Here is a 17909-nt window from a genome sequence, read left to right as displayed (position 1 = left end):
TTGGGCCTGATCCAGCAGGGCTGTTCTTATGTAAGAGTAAGTAAAAAGGTTGGCTGCCCTATTCTGATTTTATAATTTTTTCTTTATGGTCCACATCCAGTTCACATCTCCTTCTCACATATGCTCTGAGGATGCCTTTGCTGGTTTCCTCACCCCAATGGCAAAGCGGATAATGCCGGCTCGCTCCACCTCTGGCATCACATCGCTGTACTCCAGGGGGTCTCCATACTTCTCTCCATCTGTTATCACGATGAGAATTTTAGAAGCTCCTTTGCGGGCTCCTTTTCGTGGGACAAAGAATTCCTGCCTGGAAAAAATATGAGGGAGGGGGGGAAATACACACACATACACACACACCACTTCATCATAGATCTGTGGGGGTTTCCCCATTAAACAAAAAACAACAACCACCACCCCTAAACATTTTAATCTTTCCTAGCTGGGAAGATGCTTCAGCCCCTTGACATCCTCTCCCACTGGCCACCTGAGATGATCAAGAGACAAAAGAAACACAACAAGATGTCTGACATAGCAACATCTCACATTGTATCAGATGAACAAAGAGCAGATACTTACACTGCTCTCTGGATAAATGTAGCTGTGTAAGTATATCCTCGTAGCTGCTGCACACTTCTGATAAGGGTATCGCGATCTGGGGTGTTCTGGTATTCATTGAAGTCAAAGTGCTCTTTATAAGAACTTGAAAACTGGGCCAAGGCAAACTAAAACCAGCATAAAATGTACAGAGAAGAATGAGAAGACTGAGGAAAGATCTAGATACATGGCTAAGAGAAAGAATATACAGGACAAACACTCTTGGCTTGTTTGGGGCATTTTCATATTGCTTTGGCCAAAAGCATCCAATTGCCTCAGACACATATGAATCTGCCTGTATATCTTGGCCTTTGAAGGAGGCCTGGCAGTATGTCTCACCTTCAGAGGTGCTCTTAGGACTGGGCCATGGGGATGTGGCCCGGTCCTTGCCGCCTGGCAGGGGCCCTCCAAACGCTCCCTCCCTCCCTCCCTCCCTCCATGGCTGCGGCACCCCCCCAGTCCTTCTCCCCCCACCCCCCACCGGCGGTGGTGACCGGAGAGCAACGCTGGGCCTGCCACTTGGCCAAGCGTCTCTAACAAACTGCATGGCGCGCCTGCACAGTTGTGAGAGCTCATTGCAAGCCCATTATGTCACAGGCTTGCAACAAGCTCTCACAACTGTGCAGGTGCACCCGGCAGTTTGTTAGAGATGCTGGGCCGAACAACAGGCCCAGCATCGCTCTCTGGTTGTAGCTGCCGGTGGCAGGGGGTGGGGAAGAAGGGCTGCTGGTACCTCCCGGCAGCCAACCCTCGGCCATGCAGCGCTTGGAAAAAATTTTTTAAAGGAAAGTTGGGTATAGGAGGCCCTCAAAAGTAGGTTTTGGGGGGCAGGCTCTTGCTGGGGGGGTGGCTCCCGAAAGGTGCCAAAATGACCTAGATGTGCCCCTGCTTACCTTCATCTGAATGATTGGTGGTTTGTTCATTTGTGAAGGTATTTCTAAGCTACTTATTCTAATTTTTTTAAATGCAAAAACTGGTCTAAAGAATAATAAAACAGATATAAAAACCCACAAATATTGTGATTAATTTTATCTTCCCAGGAATTGCCTCTGAAGAGGACCACTGCCTCAAAACACGTAAGGCAACACTGAACTAATTTCATGAGAGTGTACCAATAAAAACGTATTGAGTAAATCTATCAGCACCTTGGGAGCTCCCCCACCACACCTTTGTCATTCGGGGGGGACCACCATGGTGCCCCCTTGCCCCTCCAGGACACCCCCCCCCACAACAAAGCATTTGCTGGGTGGAAGCATGACACACAGCCCCTTGCCCACTCACAGTGGAGAGTGCTTTGTTTTCCCGCTGGGTTTCTTTCTCCCTTTTGCTCTGAGGGAGAGAAAGAAATGAAGCTGGCAAATGAAGCACTCACTACTGGGAGAGGCAGGCATGGCCCATCACTCCAGGGCAGGATTAAAGTCTTTGTAGGCCCTAGGCATTCTCATAGTCGTAGGCCCCCAAGATAGTGTTGTAATTTGTGGTTGTTTAGCAAAGCACTAAGAGGAAGCTGCCCACTCAAGTTAGGAAGTAGTGCAGAGCCTTATTGTTGCAGTGAGTCAAGATCAAGCATGGAGATTGCAGTGCAGTATAAAGTGAATAAGATTAATTAGGTTAAGTACATTTGAGATAGGAAAGACCTATCCTAACTATGAGCTACATAGTGAAGAGGAGAGGAGAGAAAGAGATGCTCCCATCTGCTCTCCAAGGAGAAAGGAAGTAGAACTGACTCGCTACAGGAAATACCTGAGGAGTCAAGGCTGGGGTCACAGAGTAGGGGCAAAGCAAGGACAGGTAAGGGGACCCTCACTAACTACCTCTACTCCCAATGCTCCTAGTGGTCATTAGGACAGTTATGTGAAAGGTTGATGCACTGGAACTCCATCTCCAACAGACAGATCTAGAGATAAATATTTGCATTGCATACAATGCATAGGCCCTTTTATATCGGGGTGTCAAACTGCCGGCCCATGGGCTAGATCAGGCCCACAATGCTCAAATGACTGGCCTGTGTGAAGCAGTCCCAGGACAAAATACTTATGCTGCCACTCTTCTTGTCTCCATCACACAAGAAAAAGGTGGCATGTCTCCTTACTTGCCAGCTTCCTTCTCCCCCCCCCACCCCCGCTCCACCCCACTACCAGTGGTATTTCTATCTATCTCTCCCTCCTGCACCCTATTCGCTGCAACGGATGCTGTGAATCAGGGGCGTAACTACTATTAGGCAAGAGGAGGCGGCTGCCTGGGGGCCCCCACGCCTCGAGGGGACCCCCAGAGGCAAGTCACATGGCTATATATTGTGAAGTGTGTGTGTGTATCAGCGAGGGGCCCATTTTAAAATTTTGTCTCTGGGCCCACTCCAGCCTTGTTACGCCCCTGCTGTGAATTGCTTTCTTCCTCTGCTGCTGTCATTCCCCTCCCCTCCTCCTCCCTCATGGGAAGCGTTTCAGCATGCAAATCTCTAGCCCAGGAGAAGAAGAGGGGAGATGAAGTGGTCTGGTGGGGAGGAGGAGGTGGAAGACGAAGTCAAAAGTTGGCACAGGGTGCTTTTTCTCTATGCAAGTGAGGGGGAGGAAGAAAGGAAGTGAGTGAGAGAAAGAGGGAGGAGGAAAGAAGGGTGAGTGGCGGGTAAAGGCGGAAGAGGGGTTCTGTTTTTCATGGGGCATGATGTAATTTTGGCATTATTGATCTGATTATTGAGTGTCAAAAATCTGTTGAGAACAATAACAATTAAAAAATGATGTTTATGTTTAGAATTTCTTCTAAAAATAAAAATAAATATTTAAGTTTTCCCTGAGCATATTCTGTTGAAAAAGGTGGTGCATTCAGCTGGTTTCAGTGCCAGGATTGTATATGCAAAATTTGATATTTGTAGGTCATTGGGAAGTATGATCTTTACAATTCCTAACCCACCCACCCCCCATTATTAAAAATTTTAATGGAGTGAGAGAAAGAGAAAGAGAAAGAGAAAGAGAAAGAGAGGAATAGAAGGTGGTGCAAGGCAAATGCAAGAAGGCGGCATAAGGTTATGTGTGGCCCCCCCAAATGTTAATTGGGGTCAAATGCGGCCTACCACCCAATTGAGTTTGACACCCTTGTCCTAATATGTCCCGTAATATGTCTAATGTGTCAAAATCTGCATCCACAGGACTAGATTATTCATCAGGATAATTTCTTACAATAAGGTTTACAGTGGGATGCGGTGGGAAGAGTCTTGTGACAAGTTTCCCAAATGTTAATATTGGTTTTAGAATGTATCTTGTCATGCTTGGAACAAAATGTGAAGGGGAGTGCTCTTTTTCAAAGCTGAAACATATGAAGAACTGTCTTAGATCTATCATGGGTCAGAAACATCAGGTTGCTTACCTGTAACTTGGGTTCTTCTAGTGGTCATCTGTGCTCTTACATGATTGGGCTTTGTGCTTGAGCAGAGACCTCATCAGAGTCTTTCCAAACTGAAAAGCTCTCTCAAATGGGTGGTAGCCCTGCCCCCTATGGAGCAGTACGCATGCATCCCAGCCGTCCTCTTCAGTCACTGAGTCCCACAACCTAAAAGACTAAGAGGGGAGGGTGGGCAGGCATGTAAGAGCACAGATGACCACTAGAAGAACCCAAGTTACAGGTAAGCATCCTGATGTTCTTCGACATGGTCTCTGTGCTCAACATGATTGGGAGCATAGCAAGCTGCACCCTGTGCCAACCTTACCTAAAGGTGGGACATCATGTGAAGAGTGATTGTAAGACTGCAGTACCAAAGCCCAGCATCTTTGCTGGAGGGGATGTCCGAGGCGTAGTGCTGCATAAAGGAGTGAGGTGACACCCATGTGGCGGCCTGGCAGATGGCTTCGAGAGGAATGGATCTGTCCAAAGCTGCAGATGCTGCCATAGCTCAGGCGGATTTAGCTTTTAGAGGTGAAGGTTGTGTTTTCTGTTCAATTATATAGCATAGGGAGATGGTGCGGGTGACCCAATGAGAAATAGTCAGAGTGGAAGCTTGTGCGCCATGGTTGGGACCGGCATGAAAGAGGAAGACAGCCAAAGAGGAATGCCAATCTTTTGTCCAATTGAGATAGTAAGCTAGAGCTCTTCTCACATCTAGCATGGGTAGGCGTTGCTGGGCGTCATCTGATGGGTTCAGAAGAAAGACGGGTAGAGAAAGAGGCTGTGACCAGTGGAAGGAGGAGATGACTGTAGGAAGGAAAGATACGTCTGTCCAGAGGACCACCTTGTCTTTGTGGAAAATCAGGTAAGGGGATGTCCACACAGAGAGCCCACAGTTCACTCATATGGCGAGCAGAAGTGATGGCTACTAAAAAGACCACCTGACAGGAAAAGAGACCACCTGAAGCCATGGGCTCAAATGGGGGCCCCATTAAACAGGTAAGTATGAAATATAGGTCCCAGGAGGGGGCCATAACAAGAGCATCTGGGTATAGGTGGGCAAGACCTTTCAAAAAATGTTTAACTGTAGAGTCTCGAAACCAGGAAGTAGAGCTAGAAAGGGAAAGGGCCACAATAGAGGCCAGATGAACTCTGAGGGATGAGATCTTCAAACCCGATTCCTTTAAGGAGAGTAGGTAAGCACAAATGTGCTGGGCGGAGAAGATGGTATTTTAAGAGTCCTTGGGAGGATAGAAAGTGTCGGAAATATGTCTGTTTATGCTGATAGGACTGTATTGTAGCAAGCTTGCAAGAAGCTATGAGGACAAGTTGGAGGTTTGGTGGAAAGGTGGCGTGATCCACCATGCTGTGAGACGAAGGCGGAGGACATTGGGATGTGGTAGTTGTCCGAAATGTTGAGACAAGAGGGGGAAGGTGGTAATATCTGCTGGCCAAGATTTGTAGGAGGTGGAGGAAATACAGGTTACTTACCTGTTACTGATGATCCTTGAGTGATCCTGGGTATTCACATCACTGGGATATGCACCTGTGCAGGAGACCAATCGGGAAGATTCTAAAAGCTTTGTGTGGTGCTCCAGACTCCGCCAATGGCACGCATGTGTCCATTGATATAGGTGGTCAGAGCGCTGCTCTCCTTGATTCCTGGATGACCGCCGACCATTACGGTCGCCTCGGAAGGTTCTTCTGCTTGGTTGGGGTTTGCCGCCTCAACCACTTGGATAAGTGAGTGAAAGTCTTTATATATTCTTATTTTGCTTGCTCTTCTTGTTTACATGACAGACAAGCTTGCTTGCTCTTCTTGTTTACTGTTTACATGACAGACAAGAAGAAAAATACCTTTAAGAGGTGTGGGAAATGTAACACCGCTTTCCCCTCGTCTGATCAACACTTGTTGTGTATTCTCTGTTTAGGAGAAGAACATAATACCGAAAACTGTAAAATCTGTCAAGAGTTTTCCAAAGAGACTCAGAAAATCAGGCTTTTGAGATTAAATTATGCTCTTTACAATTTCTCCTGGGCCACCACGGGGTAATGAGGATGCACTCCAGTTGGTCCTGCAGAAGTTTCAGAAGGATCTTGGGGATTAGTGGAATGAGGGGAAACAGCTATACTAGGAGTCCTGACCAGGAGATTGCAAAGGCGTCACCTAGGCACTAAGGGCCTAGGCCTGCTCTGGAGCAGTAATGGCGACATTGGGCATTTAGATGGGAGGCGAAGAGGTCTACCTGTGGGTGAAACCAATCCCAAAAGAGAGATTGTAGAGTTTCACGGTCTAATTGCCATTCGTGAGAGGTGACTCTGCTGAGGATGTCCGTTTTAATTTTGGCCTTGCCCTGTATAAGGGGTGCCCAGCTAAGCAGACTCCCAGAACTAGCTACTGCAAGTGTCTGGCATCTAAGATCATTTCAGCCTTGGAATGAAATGTAAACCTCCCGCTTCCTCTCACAAAGAGAGACAATACCTAGCCATCAGGCCAGGGAGAAAAGACAAGTTGCTTATTTGCAGCCTCCATTACAATAGGGATGTGTTAGTGATGTAACTTTGAAAGTGTGCCTATCAAAACTGTTGATAGAATTATTGGGAGAGTCAGTCCAAGCACAGGAAATTCTTTAAACGCACCTGCACACTCCAATTGTCCTCACAATCAGCCTTGAATGCCACAGGCGATTCACACATGTTCCTACCAGGAAGGACTAAGACACAATGCATTTTTTTTTTTAAAGCTTGTATGGGTCCCTTATTCAGCAGAGCAGGACAAAGGACAAGTGCCCTCAAGGCACATTCTGTGATATAAATATCCCTAACTCCATGACCCAGTGTGCTTCCTCGTGTATATTACACCTGGGACTCCCACTGTGAAACATCTCAGTCAAATGTTCCCACTGCAAAACATCTCCGTCACTCTGGACCCCAGCAGATAGCAACAAGATACTCCAGCAGAACACCTTGGTGTTCCTCTCCAGGACAGGTGATATAGGTAATATTTTAATTGTAAACCACCCAGAGACACATGTTTTCGGTGGTATAGAAATATTATAAATAAATAGATAGATAGTCAGCTATCCAGCCAGCCTCTTGCCCGGCTTCTTCAGGGCTGAACCCATCCTTTTCTCTTATTTCTGAAATCTTGCCCCTCTATCTTAAAACCCTCTCTAGCCCACCTGCGAATGTACACATAATTTGGAACTTTAAACTAAATGTGCCTTACAATAGTCTGTTTCTTAGCATATTTGTAGTGCCTTTAAACGAGGGCCACATAGTTATTTAGTCTGATTTTATTTTTAATAAATTTAATAAAATCCTTTTTGATTTAATTCAAACCTCTCTCTCAAACCGATTTTCTTGAGTTCATATTTTTGCACAAATTAAGGCTGATTGGAACTGTCTCCCCTGTTGAGCAAAATTCCCTACATTTGCCCAAACTAGGGGGTGCAGGCCAATCATTCTCGAGGCAGTTTCATTAACAGACTTGACTACCACTGAGCTGGGGTGGGGTGTTTCAGCAAGAAGGTTCCAGTCTGTTCACCCTCAGTATGAATTGGTAGAAGCTCTCAAGACTCTTGGTAGGGTTAGGCAATGAAGAAGGCTTTAGCCAGCTTGATTTCGTGATGTCCAGTAAAGCCACGTTGAGAGGGAGCAAAATAGGAGCTCTCATGTCTGCTTCAATGAGACCAAACAGGGGGTCTGGGTCTGACTTGTTTTGTTGACAGAGCTAGACCCCGCAAAGACAAAGCAATGTGTGAAATATAATCCGCATACTGCTTGTAGCCCTCAGAGGGAGAACCGGGTCTCTGGTCTGAAAGAAGATCAGGTGGGATAGAGCCCAGTGGTGTTGGGTCTGATCGTGCAGAATGGATTTCAGGGTCATCATAGTCTGTTTCTGGGTCAGAGGAACCCAGTTAAGCGGGCTGGAGCGGAGGGAGGAGGAGGGGAGTGAGAACGGTGTCTCAGAGGAGCGTCATAATCCCACTCGTGCAGCTGGGAGTGACTTTGGGTATAGGTTCGAGGAGGGGGCTGCCAGTTGGTCGTTGTGGCTCTGGTGGTAGAAAGGTTCCTGGTGGTAGGACTGACAGGCCAGGGGTTTGTTCCAATTAGAATAGTAATGTTCTCTGTAGGACAGATGTCCCCGCTTTGTGGACTGGAGGGCGGAGGAACGAGTCCAGGTAGGGGCCGTAATGGAGGGAGAGAAGCATGATTCAAACTCGGATTCAAAGTCGGGTTCCTGGAGTCCAGGTTCGGATTTGTATAATTGGCAATCTGAAGGTACGTCTATGTCTGAAAGGCATTCAGGATCGTCAAAGACATTGTTGGCTTCTAAATGAGCATACTGACAGTCCTCAGCCTCGAGGTCATCCTTGGGCTTGAAGGCCTCCTTGGCTTCGAAGACCCCCTCAGGATCAAGGAAGTCTTTAGTCCGTTTGGGGTCAACAACCCACGACTCGGTATCAATGGGATTTGATTGAGTTGGACCCGGAATACATGGCTACGTTGCCTTTCTTTTGAGGTTTAGTAGAGGTTTCTTGGGATGGCGGTTTGTGTTTAAGCCACTTAGTTTCCTCTATGGGTTGCATTGGCTGCTTCCTCCTCCTCCTCCTCCTCCTCCTCCTCCAAAGAAGAGGAGCTAGTCAGCTCCAAGGGTTTAGGAACCAAGGAAGCAGAGCTTAAAGATGAAGTCGTGGGGGCCATTGGTATCGAAGTGGCCATTTTGAGAGCAGTAGGCTCTGGAGACTGCCAGGGAGCAGGAGCGGGCACATCACCAAGGAGGGCAGCAGAGGAGGAGGGCCATATGCCCAAACTTGGTGGGGAAGCGTTAGTTTGCATTCCCGGAGTTGTTCAAGGCAGAGCCAATTCTTGGGAAGATTTTAATGCTTGTTCCCACAGCCACGTAAAACCAGAGGCACAATTTTTCCTCGCTTGCTTGGTAAATTTAGCAGAATGCAAGCAAGTGTCAACCTTGTGTGCCTCACCGAGGCAAAACAGACAGCAGCTGTGTCTGTCTGTGGAGGGTAGCTTAACCCTGCACCGGACACAAAATTTGAAAGTAACCTTGCTGGCCATAAGCAAGCCAGAAGGCAAAAAACCGCTGAGCCCTAACAGGCAAGGGGAGGGGGCCCCTGAGAATAAATAAAGATGCAAACAAAGAGCATATAAAACTAAACTAGAGAGAGAAAGAGAGAGTAAAATGCCAAGGGAAAGGAGCTTAAAGCTTTCTTCTTCTTTTTCAGCTCGGAGCAACTCACAGACGTGTCGATTGGTCAGCAGACGAAGAAAGATTGAAAGGGATGGCTGGGAAGCATGTGTACTGCTCCATAGTGGCAGGGCTACCGCCCATTTGAGAGAGAACGTTTCCTCTTGGAAAGACTGACGAGGTCTCTTTGGAGGCGCATAGCCCAATCGTGTTGAGCACAGAGACCACATCGAAGAACAACTATCCTCAACTGAGAATTAGCTTTTGCAAAAATTGAAATTGAAAAATGTAATCCATGATTTTGCTAACAAAAGGAGCTGCAAAGTTAATGTTTAATGTACATTTACTTAAGTCAGAATTAATATTATTACACTTGATTCAACACTCTAGTGTTGAATTCAGTCACTCTAGTGTTGACTTATCCAACACTCTACGGTGCACTGTTGTGTGAAGCTGTTAAAGTAATTCAATTAAAATAAATTATTAAGTTTGATTTAGCAGTTTACATCTCTCATTTTTTGTCACCTGAGATTTTTTAGGGCCTAATTTTTTTGTAGGCCCTTCAGAGCTTCATAGGCCCTAGGCACTGTGCCTATTGTGCCTAATGGATAGTCCAGGTCTGCACCAGCCCCTTCCAGCTGGCTAGTGCTTCGTTTGCCAGCTGGGTGCTTTCTCTCTCTCTCCCTTGCTTGGCACATGGGACAGGAAGAACACTCAAGCTGGGGAGGACTGAAGGAACACACATCCCTCCCCACACAAGTGCTCATCATCATGCCCTCTGCATTGGCTTATGTCTGACACAGATGGAAAGGACATGACTAGCACAGGTTAGTGGTGGTGAAGGCACTAGCAGACTGTCTCTGGGCTACCACCAAGCCTGCTATGCAAATGAACACAACAGATACAACAAAATGATCTGCATAAGGCAGTACTTTCCAAGACACTGGAGATCCTACCAACTGGTCAACAACAATCCCACTCAGTGCCTTTCTCGACATCTCAGATTTCATTTCATTTGTATGTCACCTTTCTGCATTTGTGCACCCAAGGTGGATCACAAAACAAATAAAACACAATATTAAAACCCTGCTAACTTGGCAAAGAGGCACCTTTTAACATAGTGATTCTCTTTATTTAGCAGGGGGAGAGTAACTGGCCCTACCCAACCTCAGCACAGTACCTCCAGTGACTGTTGCTGGTGTCTGTCTTATGTTTCTTTTTAGATTGTGAGCCCTTCGGGGACAGGGATCCATCTTATTTATTTATTATTTCTCTGTGTAAACCACCCTGAGCCATTTTTGGAAGGGTGGTATAGAAATCGATTTAATAACAACAACAACAAAACATATGATACATAGTACCACAGACCTTGCTCACATATTTTCAAGCCTATCTGCACAAGGACTAGAAACTTGTACTTAAAACAAACAAAAAGCCACCCAAAAGCTGAGATCCTCAGGCTGTGAATACAGTACTATATATCTTTGGAAGAACTGATGAATCATATAGAACAAAGAGGCTGGGGTTCTTTGGAAGTGTTTCCCTGATCTGTTTTATAAAGGTTCCAGGACAGTAAAGTTTAATCATACATCTTCCTTGTAATGGTTTCCATGGTTAGGTTTTTTTGGGTTTGTTTCACACTCACAAAGTTCATAAGACATACTGAAGAGCCCCAGTGTGAAAACATCCTTTGTTCAGTTAAGATAACAGAGTGTGAATCCTGACTGTGTTACCAGACTTTTAATGATGCAACCAAAACTTTCACTCAAGACACAAACACTCTACCCCACCTGCCACTCCTTCACCTCACAATCCCAACATTACCTGAGTGTCGGTGTTTTGGAAACGCTTTATGACCTCAGAAACAAATGTCTTCATCTTATTGAAGTCATTACGTGCAATGCTCCCCGATCCATCTATCAGAATAACTATGTCGGCAACACGTTTTGTACATTCTAGGGGATGGAAACACCAATTTCAGGTTGAAACAACCAGAAAAGAATTACAGACACATCTTAAATCTGATGCTACGATCCAAATTAACACTTCCTCCCACTTCTCAAGAACCCATCAGTACCCCATCAGTGGACTACAGTCCTACAATTCAACCAACCAAAATTCCACTAAACCCTAAGCTTTCACTCAAGGAAGTCCACGGACATTCGAATGACATTAATATCTTGCAAGCAGTCCCAGAGTGTATACCCTATGTAAGAATGAGTTAACAAGGCTTTTGTTATTTGCTTCATCTCTTCCTTTTATCTTGATCTCACCTGGCAGAGACTCAGGAAAGCGACCAATTTCCCTTAGATTTTGATCTAGAAGAAAGCAATAGCCCTTCATGTACATGTTTTCTCCACAGGTCTGGTGCACTGTGGGACCGCACACCTGTGGAACCAAGGGGGAGTGGTTAGCAGTGGTTAATTCATTTACACAATGTGCAAGGTTTAAAACTGCCAAGAAGCCACAACCATTCACACCCATATACACATTCAAATTCTGTCGGGAGCAGGCCACCAATTATTCACTCGGGGGTGGGGTGGGGTGGGGGAGCACTCTGTACTTGCTCACAGCCACTCTCTTCTTCGTAGATTTCTAAATGAAGGTAGGCATTTAGAAGAGAGGCAGTCTACCCACAGATATCTACAGTGCCCAAGTGACAGCCAGACTAGACTAATGTAACATGTTGTACATGGTGCTGCCTTTGAGAAGTATCCTGAAACCAAACTAGTACAATGTGATGGCAAGATTACTAGGAACAAAGGAAGCTGCCGTATACTGAGTCAGACCCTTGGTCCATCTAGTTCAGCAGTGCCAGGCCTGCTCAACTTAGGCCCCCCAGCTGTTTTTGGACCACAGCTCCCATAATCCCCAGCCACAGTGGCCAATGGCCAGGGATTATGGGAGTTGCAGGCCAACATCTGCAGGAGGGCTGAAGTTGAGCAGCCCTGGCAGACTGGCACAGCTTCTCCAAAGTTGCAGACAGGAGTCTCTCTCAGCCTATCTGGGGATGCCAGGAAAGGATCTTGCAGTGCTCATATGCAGTCTCCCATGCAATGCAAGCCAGGGAGGACCTTGTTTAGCAAAGGGGACAAGTCATGCTTCCTACCACAAGACCAGCTCTCCTCCCAAACTGGGAGGAAAGCTTACTTGTCCTAAACGTAAAGTAAAGGTAAAGTGTGCCATCAAGTCGATTTCGACTCCTGGCGCCCACAGAGCCCTGTGGTTGTCTTTGGTAGAATACAGGAGGGGTTTACTATTGCCTCCTCCCGCGCAGTATGAGATGATGCCTTTCAGCATCTTCCTAGTCCTATCTCTCACAAAATATGACATCAGTGCTTGAAGACCTTCAGTGGTTGCCACTGCCAGTATGTTTCCACCTTCAGTTCAAAGTCCTCGTTTTGGCCTTGAAAGGCCTTAATGGCCTGTGCCCAGGGTATCTAAACGACAAATTTCTCTCACATGAACCTGTCTGCCAACTAAAGTTTTCTTCAGAGATCCTTCCCTGGATGTTCCTACCTTTGGAAGTGGGTGGCTACCAGAGAAGGCCATTTCCTGTTGTGGCACTAAAGTTGTGGAACTTTCTCCCAGACATGTTTGCGTAGTGCTGTTATTTTTAAAGCCAGGCCACTGTATCTGGGGATGATGGAAGTTGTAGCATAACCAGTGGAGGCTCCTCAGAAGGGGAAAAGTGGGTGCAGCCCCCCATAAAGATCTCCAGCTGCAACCACCATTTCACTTACCAAACTATAAGCTGCAGGCACCATTTGAATTCAGTATCATGTGCATGCATCCTCTCTGTCTCTCAAGACTCTACTGCTCCAGCACCTACTGTTTATGAGGCTATGATGGGCTCTGGTCCCTCTGCCCTTGATGGACAATATTAGCATAAGAGTTCCCTCCCCAGTTTTAATATTAAAGAGCCTCTAAGCCAGTAAACAGCTTTTTGTTTATTGTCAAAAGGTGGGCTAGTCCTCCAAGAGCCTATAGGAAGGCTCAGCTATGATTGATTTATCTGACTACCAATCAGGAGCACCTGGAGGCAGGCACAGTTTTGGAATGGGGCTGGAAGGAAGCAGGAAACCCCCATTTTTATTTAAAAAGACCGTGTTGTGCTGGGGTTCCCACTTGTGCTGTGCAAAAATGTGGTTGGGTTGAGGAGAGCTTCGAGATCCATCCAGATCCATCCACCCAAGCAACTTTCTCTTCAGTAAGCAAAATTTGTATGATGATTGATCTTAATTTTTTTAATGATGCTTATTTAATTTTATGCTAATCAGAAGTAGGGGGGAGGGGATTCCCATGAGACACGGGATTCCCGTGTGGTCTGGTCTGGAAGAGTTTTTGTTTGGTAGTTTTTAAATATTTTTTATTTGTTTTTTTCTTTTTTTGACTGCTGCTTTCTATGAAAACTTTAAAGCATGAATTTCACCCATCTCACAAAATGGCAAGGCAGGTGCTGCAGTCACCTGCTCCTGCTGGCTGATGCTGCTGGACAATGCTGCTGCCAGGTAGCCGGGGTCTGTGCAGGCTGCGAGTGCTGTAGCAGACAGGGTGCAACGCGGCTGCCCCTCTCTGCCTGTAAAAATCTCCTGCAGCAAGCCGGGTTCATGTTCCTGCTAGAGGATTTCGTGCCACGAGGGAGAGTGGGGAGGTGGAGGCGTGGCACTTAGGAGAGGAGAGCTGGTCTTGAAGAGGAGAGCTGGTCTTGTGGTAGCAAGCATGACTTGTCCCCTTAGCTAAGCAGAGTCTGCCCTGCTTGCATATGAATGGGAGACATGATGTGTGAGTGAGTTTCATGGCTGAATAGGGCATTTAACTTGGATTTCCCTAGTGTAAATACTCCACAACAATATCTTAGGAACATAGGAAGCTGGCAAGCTGCCTTATATCAAGTTAATTAATTTAATTGTTGTAATGTGTGTTCCCCCCACCTTTCTGTCTTAACGAATGTTTTACTTTGTTTTTATTCTGTTGTAAACCGCCCAGAGACGTAAGTTTTGGACGATATTAAAAATGTTTTAATAAATAAATAATAAATAAATAAAGTTAGACCTTGTCCATCTAGCTCAGTCTTGTATACACAGAATGGCAGCAGCTTCTCCAAGGCTGCAGGCAGGAGTCTCTCTCAGCCCTATTCTGTCAGGGAGGAACTTGGAACCTTCAGGTGCTCTTCCCAGAGTGGCCCCATCCCCTGAGAGAAATCCCCTGAGGAATGCCTGGCATCAGCAAAGATGCCAGATGTTGTTAGACTACAACTCCCATAATCCCCAGGGCTGTTCCCAGACAACGATTTTAGTTTGCTTCAGCACCGGAAGGGCAGGTGTTCATTCACATATCGTCCAGATTTACGTCAAAGCCCCTGCGAGCTATTGGGGAGCACTCGATACACAATTCAGATTTTTCATTGAGCATTGGAGCTTAGCCCAATTTATGTCCAGGGTTAAAATAATCCACTTTTGGCATTGTTTGTTTGGACAAATTCAAAATATCCAATATGCCTCATAGCTTGCAGTACTTCACCCCTCTTAATCCTGCGGTAAAGCCTGCTGTCTAGGAAAGCTCCAGCCATTTCCTTGCTATAACTTGTTTGTTTGTTTGTTTGCCAGGGCTTGTTTTGGTGGGTGTGTGGCTTTCAGTTTTAGTGTCTCTTTTGCCTGGAGAGAGAGAGAGAGAGAGAGAGAGAGTGGGAGGAGCCCGCTAGGGCTGAGGTGAGTCACATCTGGTGGGAGGGGCTGATAGTATACTTTGTGAGCTTGCACAACATCATTACTGATCATGTGGCACATCAGCCCTAGGCTCTAATTTCCCGGCCTTGTGGAGGCTCTGCCAGATTGAGCTAGCCTTAACTCTGGTCTGAAACCGGCAGACTTTTTGACTATGCAATCTAAAAATAGCTGTACAGAACTGAGATTCTGAGAAGTACTTGTGAGCATTGCTTACCAGCATCTCAGAGCCACGAACAGAGGCAGACAAACCAAGAGACATGTTTACAGCATCATTGGGTCCTGAAAGTGGGAGAAATATATTTTGAAGCAATTAAGCTATAATACAGAATTATTATTATTAATACAGATTAATAATAGTTAATTATTACTAATTAATAATAGTTAATTATTAATAATTAATAATAGTTAATTATTAATAATTAATAATAGTTAATTGTTGTTATTTATAATACAGAATTTGTATAGATTCTTGAAACAGTTTCACATACATTACTTCAGTAATCCTTCTGTCATGTCCTGTGCTGATCTTATATACATTTAAGCTTTACACTGTGTTGGATCTGACCAAATACGTTTCATGGTTATTGGGGCCCATGGTTTAACTGTTTTCGTATACTCATGCATCCTTACCAACTGAGGATAACATTTCATGTAGCCCACAAAGCTTATGCAACAACAAATCTGTTAGCCTCTAAGTTGTCACAAGATCCTTTATTGTCTTTGCTGCCACAGAATCAACACTGCCACCCCTGTGGAAGTAACTTCCTTTGAATTCTATGTCAGTTACAAGCATCTCCTCACTAATAGTCCCAAATGGCATTACATTCACAATAACTTCTACCCACCCAATAACCTTTTTTTGGGGAAAAATTACTTATTTAAAAGAGTATATATATGTATCCTGTAACTTAAACCAGGTCAATATTATTATCCCTATATGCGGGAGTGGGTAGCAGGTGGGATAGGAACATAGGAGGCTGCCATAGACTGAGTCAGACCATTGGTCTATCTAGCTCAGTATTGTCTTCACAGACTGCCCTCCCCCCCCCCGCCGAGGCCAGTCACGCACACCTGTCCCCCGTGGCTGCAGCGGCCACCTGATTGCAGCCGGCCACCTGGGCGGGCCACGCAATGGCCAGCGGCCTCGGTGCGGCGAGGGTGGCGATGAGGGCGGCTTTCCCTTGCCTTCAAGGCAAGACCTGAGCAGCTGGGCCTGTGCACCCTCTCTCTTCCATTCTGGACAGGGGCAGCAGCCACCTGCCTGCCTCGTGTGCACTGTGAGCAGCAGGGAGGCATGCGCAGGAAGCTAGGCAGTGGCGAGGTTGGCCAGCCCGGCATTGCCACACACACACAAAAAAAAACTTGAACGAAGGACCTGGAGGAGACAAGGAGGAGAACAGGGGCATAACAAGGCTGGAGTGGGCCCAGAGACAAAATTTTAAAATGGGCCCCTTGCTGATACACACACACACACACACACACACACACACACACACACACACACACTTCACAATATATGGTCATGTGACTTGCCTCTGGGCCCCCCCTCAAGGTGTGGGGGCCCCCAGGCAGCCGCCTCCCCTTGCCTAATAGTAGTTACGCCCCTGGAGGAGAAGCTCCAGAGCAGCAGGATAGGGACTGCTGCTGCAGCAGGCCATCACGTCCTAGTCTCCACATTCTACTGCTTGAGCCGTTTTTCTCCTCCTGCATCATTACTTTAGTAGCTTTTAGCACACTCCAAAGTTGCAAGAGAAAACTCTCCAGAAATCCTTATCCCACGCAGGATCGACAGCAGCAAACAGAACTCTTGGAAGAAGTAAATATGGGGCAGTGGGGTGGGAGAAGGGGGGGCGTCACAAGAGTCAAATTATTTTAATTGCAATCACTGTAATTTGAACCAGGAGTAATCTTATTTGAGCTAAGAATACCATGGTCCCTTTCTCCTCTGCAAGAGTTTCTTTCGTTTTCCTGTTAAAGGCACTGGAGACCCACTGGGGCAGTGGCCGGGGTGGACATGTTAAGCCTGGAGAACAACAATCCCATGGACTTGTTCTCGTGAACGTGATACGGAACAAAAAGATTGCATCTGATCCGTGGATGTGCAAAGTGCTTTTCTTCCCTTACCATGGCTATCCACCCCCCATCCCCAGGTCTGGAATTAAGGGGGAGCACAATCACTGAGGAGGGGTGTGATGCACATTAGAGGGGTGTGAGGCAGGCAAAACTTTAGCTCCTTCTAAGTTCCAGAGAAGCAACTGCTAGCACTGTGGGAAACTGAGTGTTGGGTCACAAGGGCTGTTCATCTGTGCCAACAGTCTTCTTCTTCTTCTTCTTCTTCTTCTTCTTCTTCTTCTTCTTATTATTATTATTATTATTATTATTATTAAAATAAAACTGTTGGCACAGATGAACAGCCCTTGTGACCCAACACTCAGTTTCCCACAGTGCTAGCAGTTGCTTCTGTGGAACTTAGAAGCTGGGCACAAAAGTAATAGCGGTGCCCAGCTGGTGTTTGTTGCTAGCTTCTGGCTTTCCAAGGTATACTGCCTCGATACAAGGAGGTTTATATAGCTTTCAACACTGATATTAAATTAAGCAGAGGCCTCTCCCAGCCTTACTACATAATTATTAGTATTTTAACTGGAAAGAATGTTGGGGCAAAAAAGCAAAGGATATGTTGCAACATCCCTAAGGTCTTGGTTGTTTTAAGAGTAGGAAGAGAGAAGTGGACCACTGCAGGAGGAGCAAAGGAGGGAGGAATTTGGTATGAAGGGTGCCAGGGATTGGTGAGAAAGGAGGTTGGTTTGAGGAAGTTGCTTGACTAAGCGACAAGAAGAGAAAAAGAGCAGGCAGAGCGGAGCAAGGGTTGAGCCTGGAGAATACAGGGATGATAAGGGAACCAGAGCTAGGGAGTTTGTTAAGGGTAGTAACAGCAGGGATAAATCTTTAAACTTCATGTAGTTAGAGCTGCAATGTGTCTATAGTCTATAGATGGTGTT

General features: G+C 46.1%; 1 protein-coding gene and 1 long non-coding RNA gene across 3 annotated transcripts in view; one reads left to right on the top strand and one right to left on the bottom strand.

Moving 5' to 3' along the window:
- LOC128330236 (integrin alpha-X-like) overlaps positions 1-17909 on the bottom strand; it is a 62783-nt gene that overhangs the window by 29340 nt on the left and 15534 nt on the right. The window contains exons 4-8 of one of the 2 annotated variants that reach the window (XM_053262750.1): positions 15125-15189; positions 11455-11569; positions 11006-11136; positions 577-722; positions 154-307 (exon numbers count right to left, since the gene is read on the bottom strand). In XM_053262750.1, coding sequence (XP_053118725.1) covers positions 154-307; positions 577-722; positions 11006-11136; positions 11455-11569; positions 15125-15189 — 611 coding nt within the window. Of the gene's footprint in view, positions 1-153; positions 308-576; positions 723-11005; positions 11137-11454; positions 11570-12924; positions 13114-15124; positions 15190-17909 lie in introns of those variants that run through there. The other variant, XM_053262751.1, reaches the window with a different exon arrangement.
- On the top strand, positions 351-4831 carry LOC128330238 (uncharacterized). The gene is made up of 3 exons (XR_008310023.1): positions 351-602; positions 1635-1670; positions 4691-4831. It is a non-coding gene; the product is annotated as an uncharacterized LOC128330238 (long non-coding RNA).

The sequence above is a fragment of the Hemicordylus capensis genome, chromosome 6, assembly GCF_027244095.1.
Source record: "Hemicordylus capensis ecotype Gifberg chromosome 6, rHemCap1.1.pri, whole genome shotgun sequence".
NCBI classification, from domain to species: Eukaryota; Metazoa; Chordata; class Lepidosauria; order Squamata; family Cordylidae; genus Hemicordylus; species Hemicordylus capensis.
This window is presented reverse-complemented; position numbering and strand designations above follow the sequence as displayed.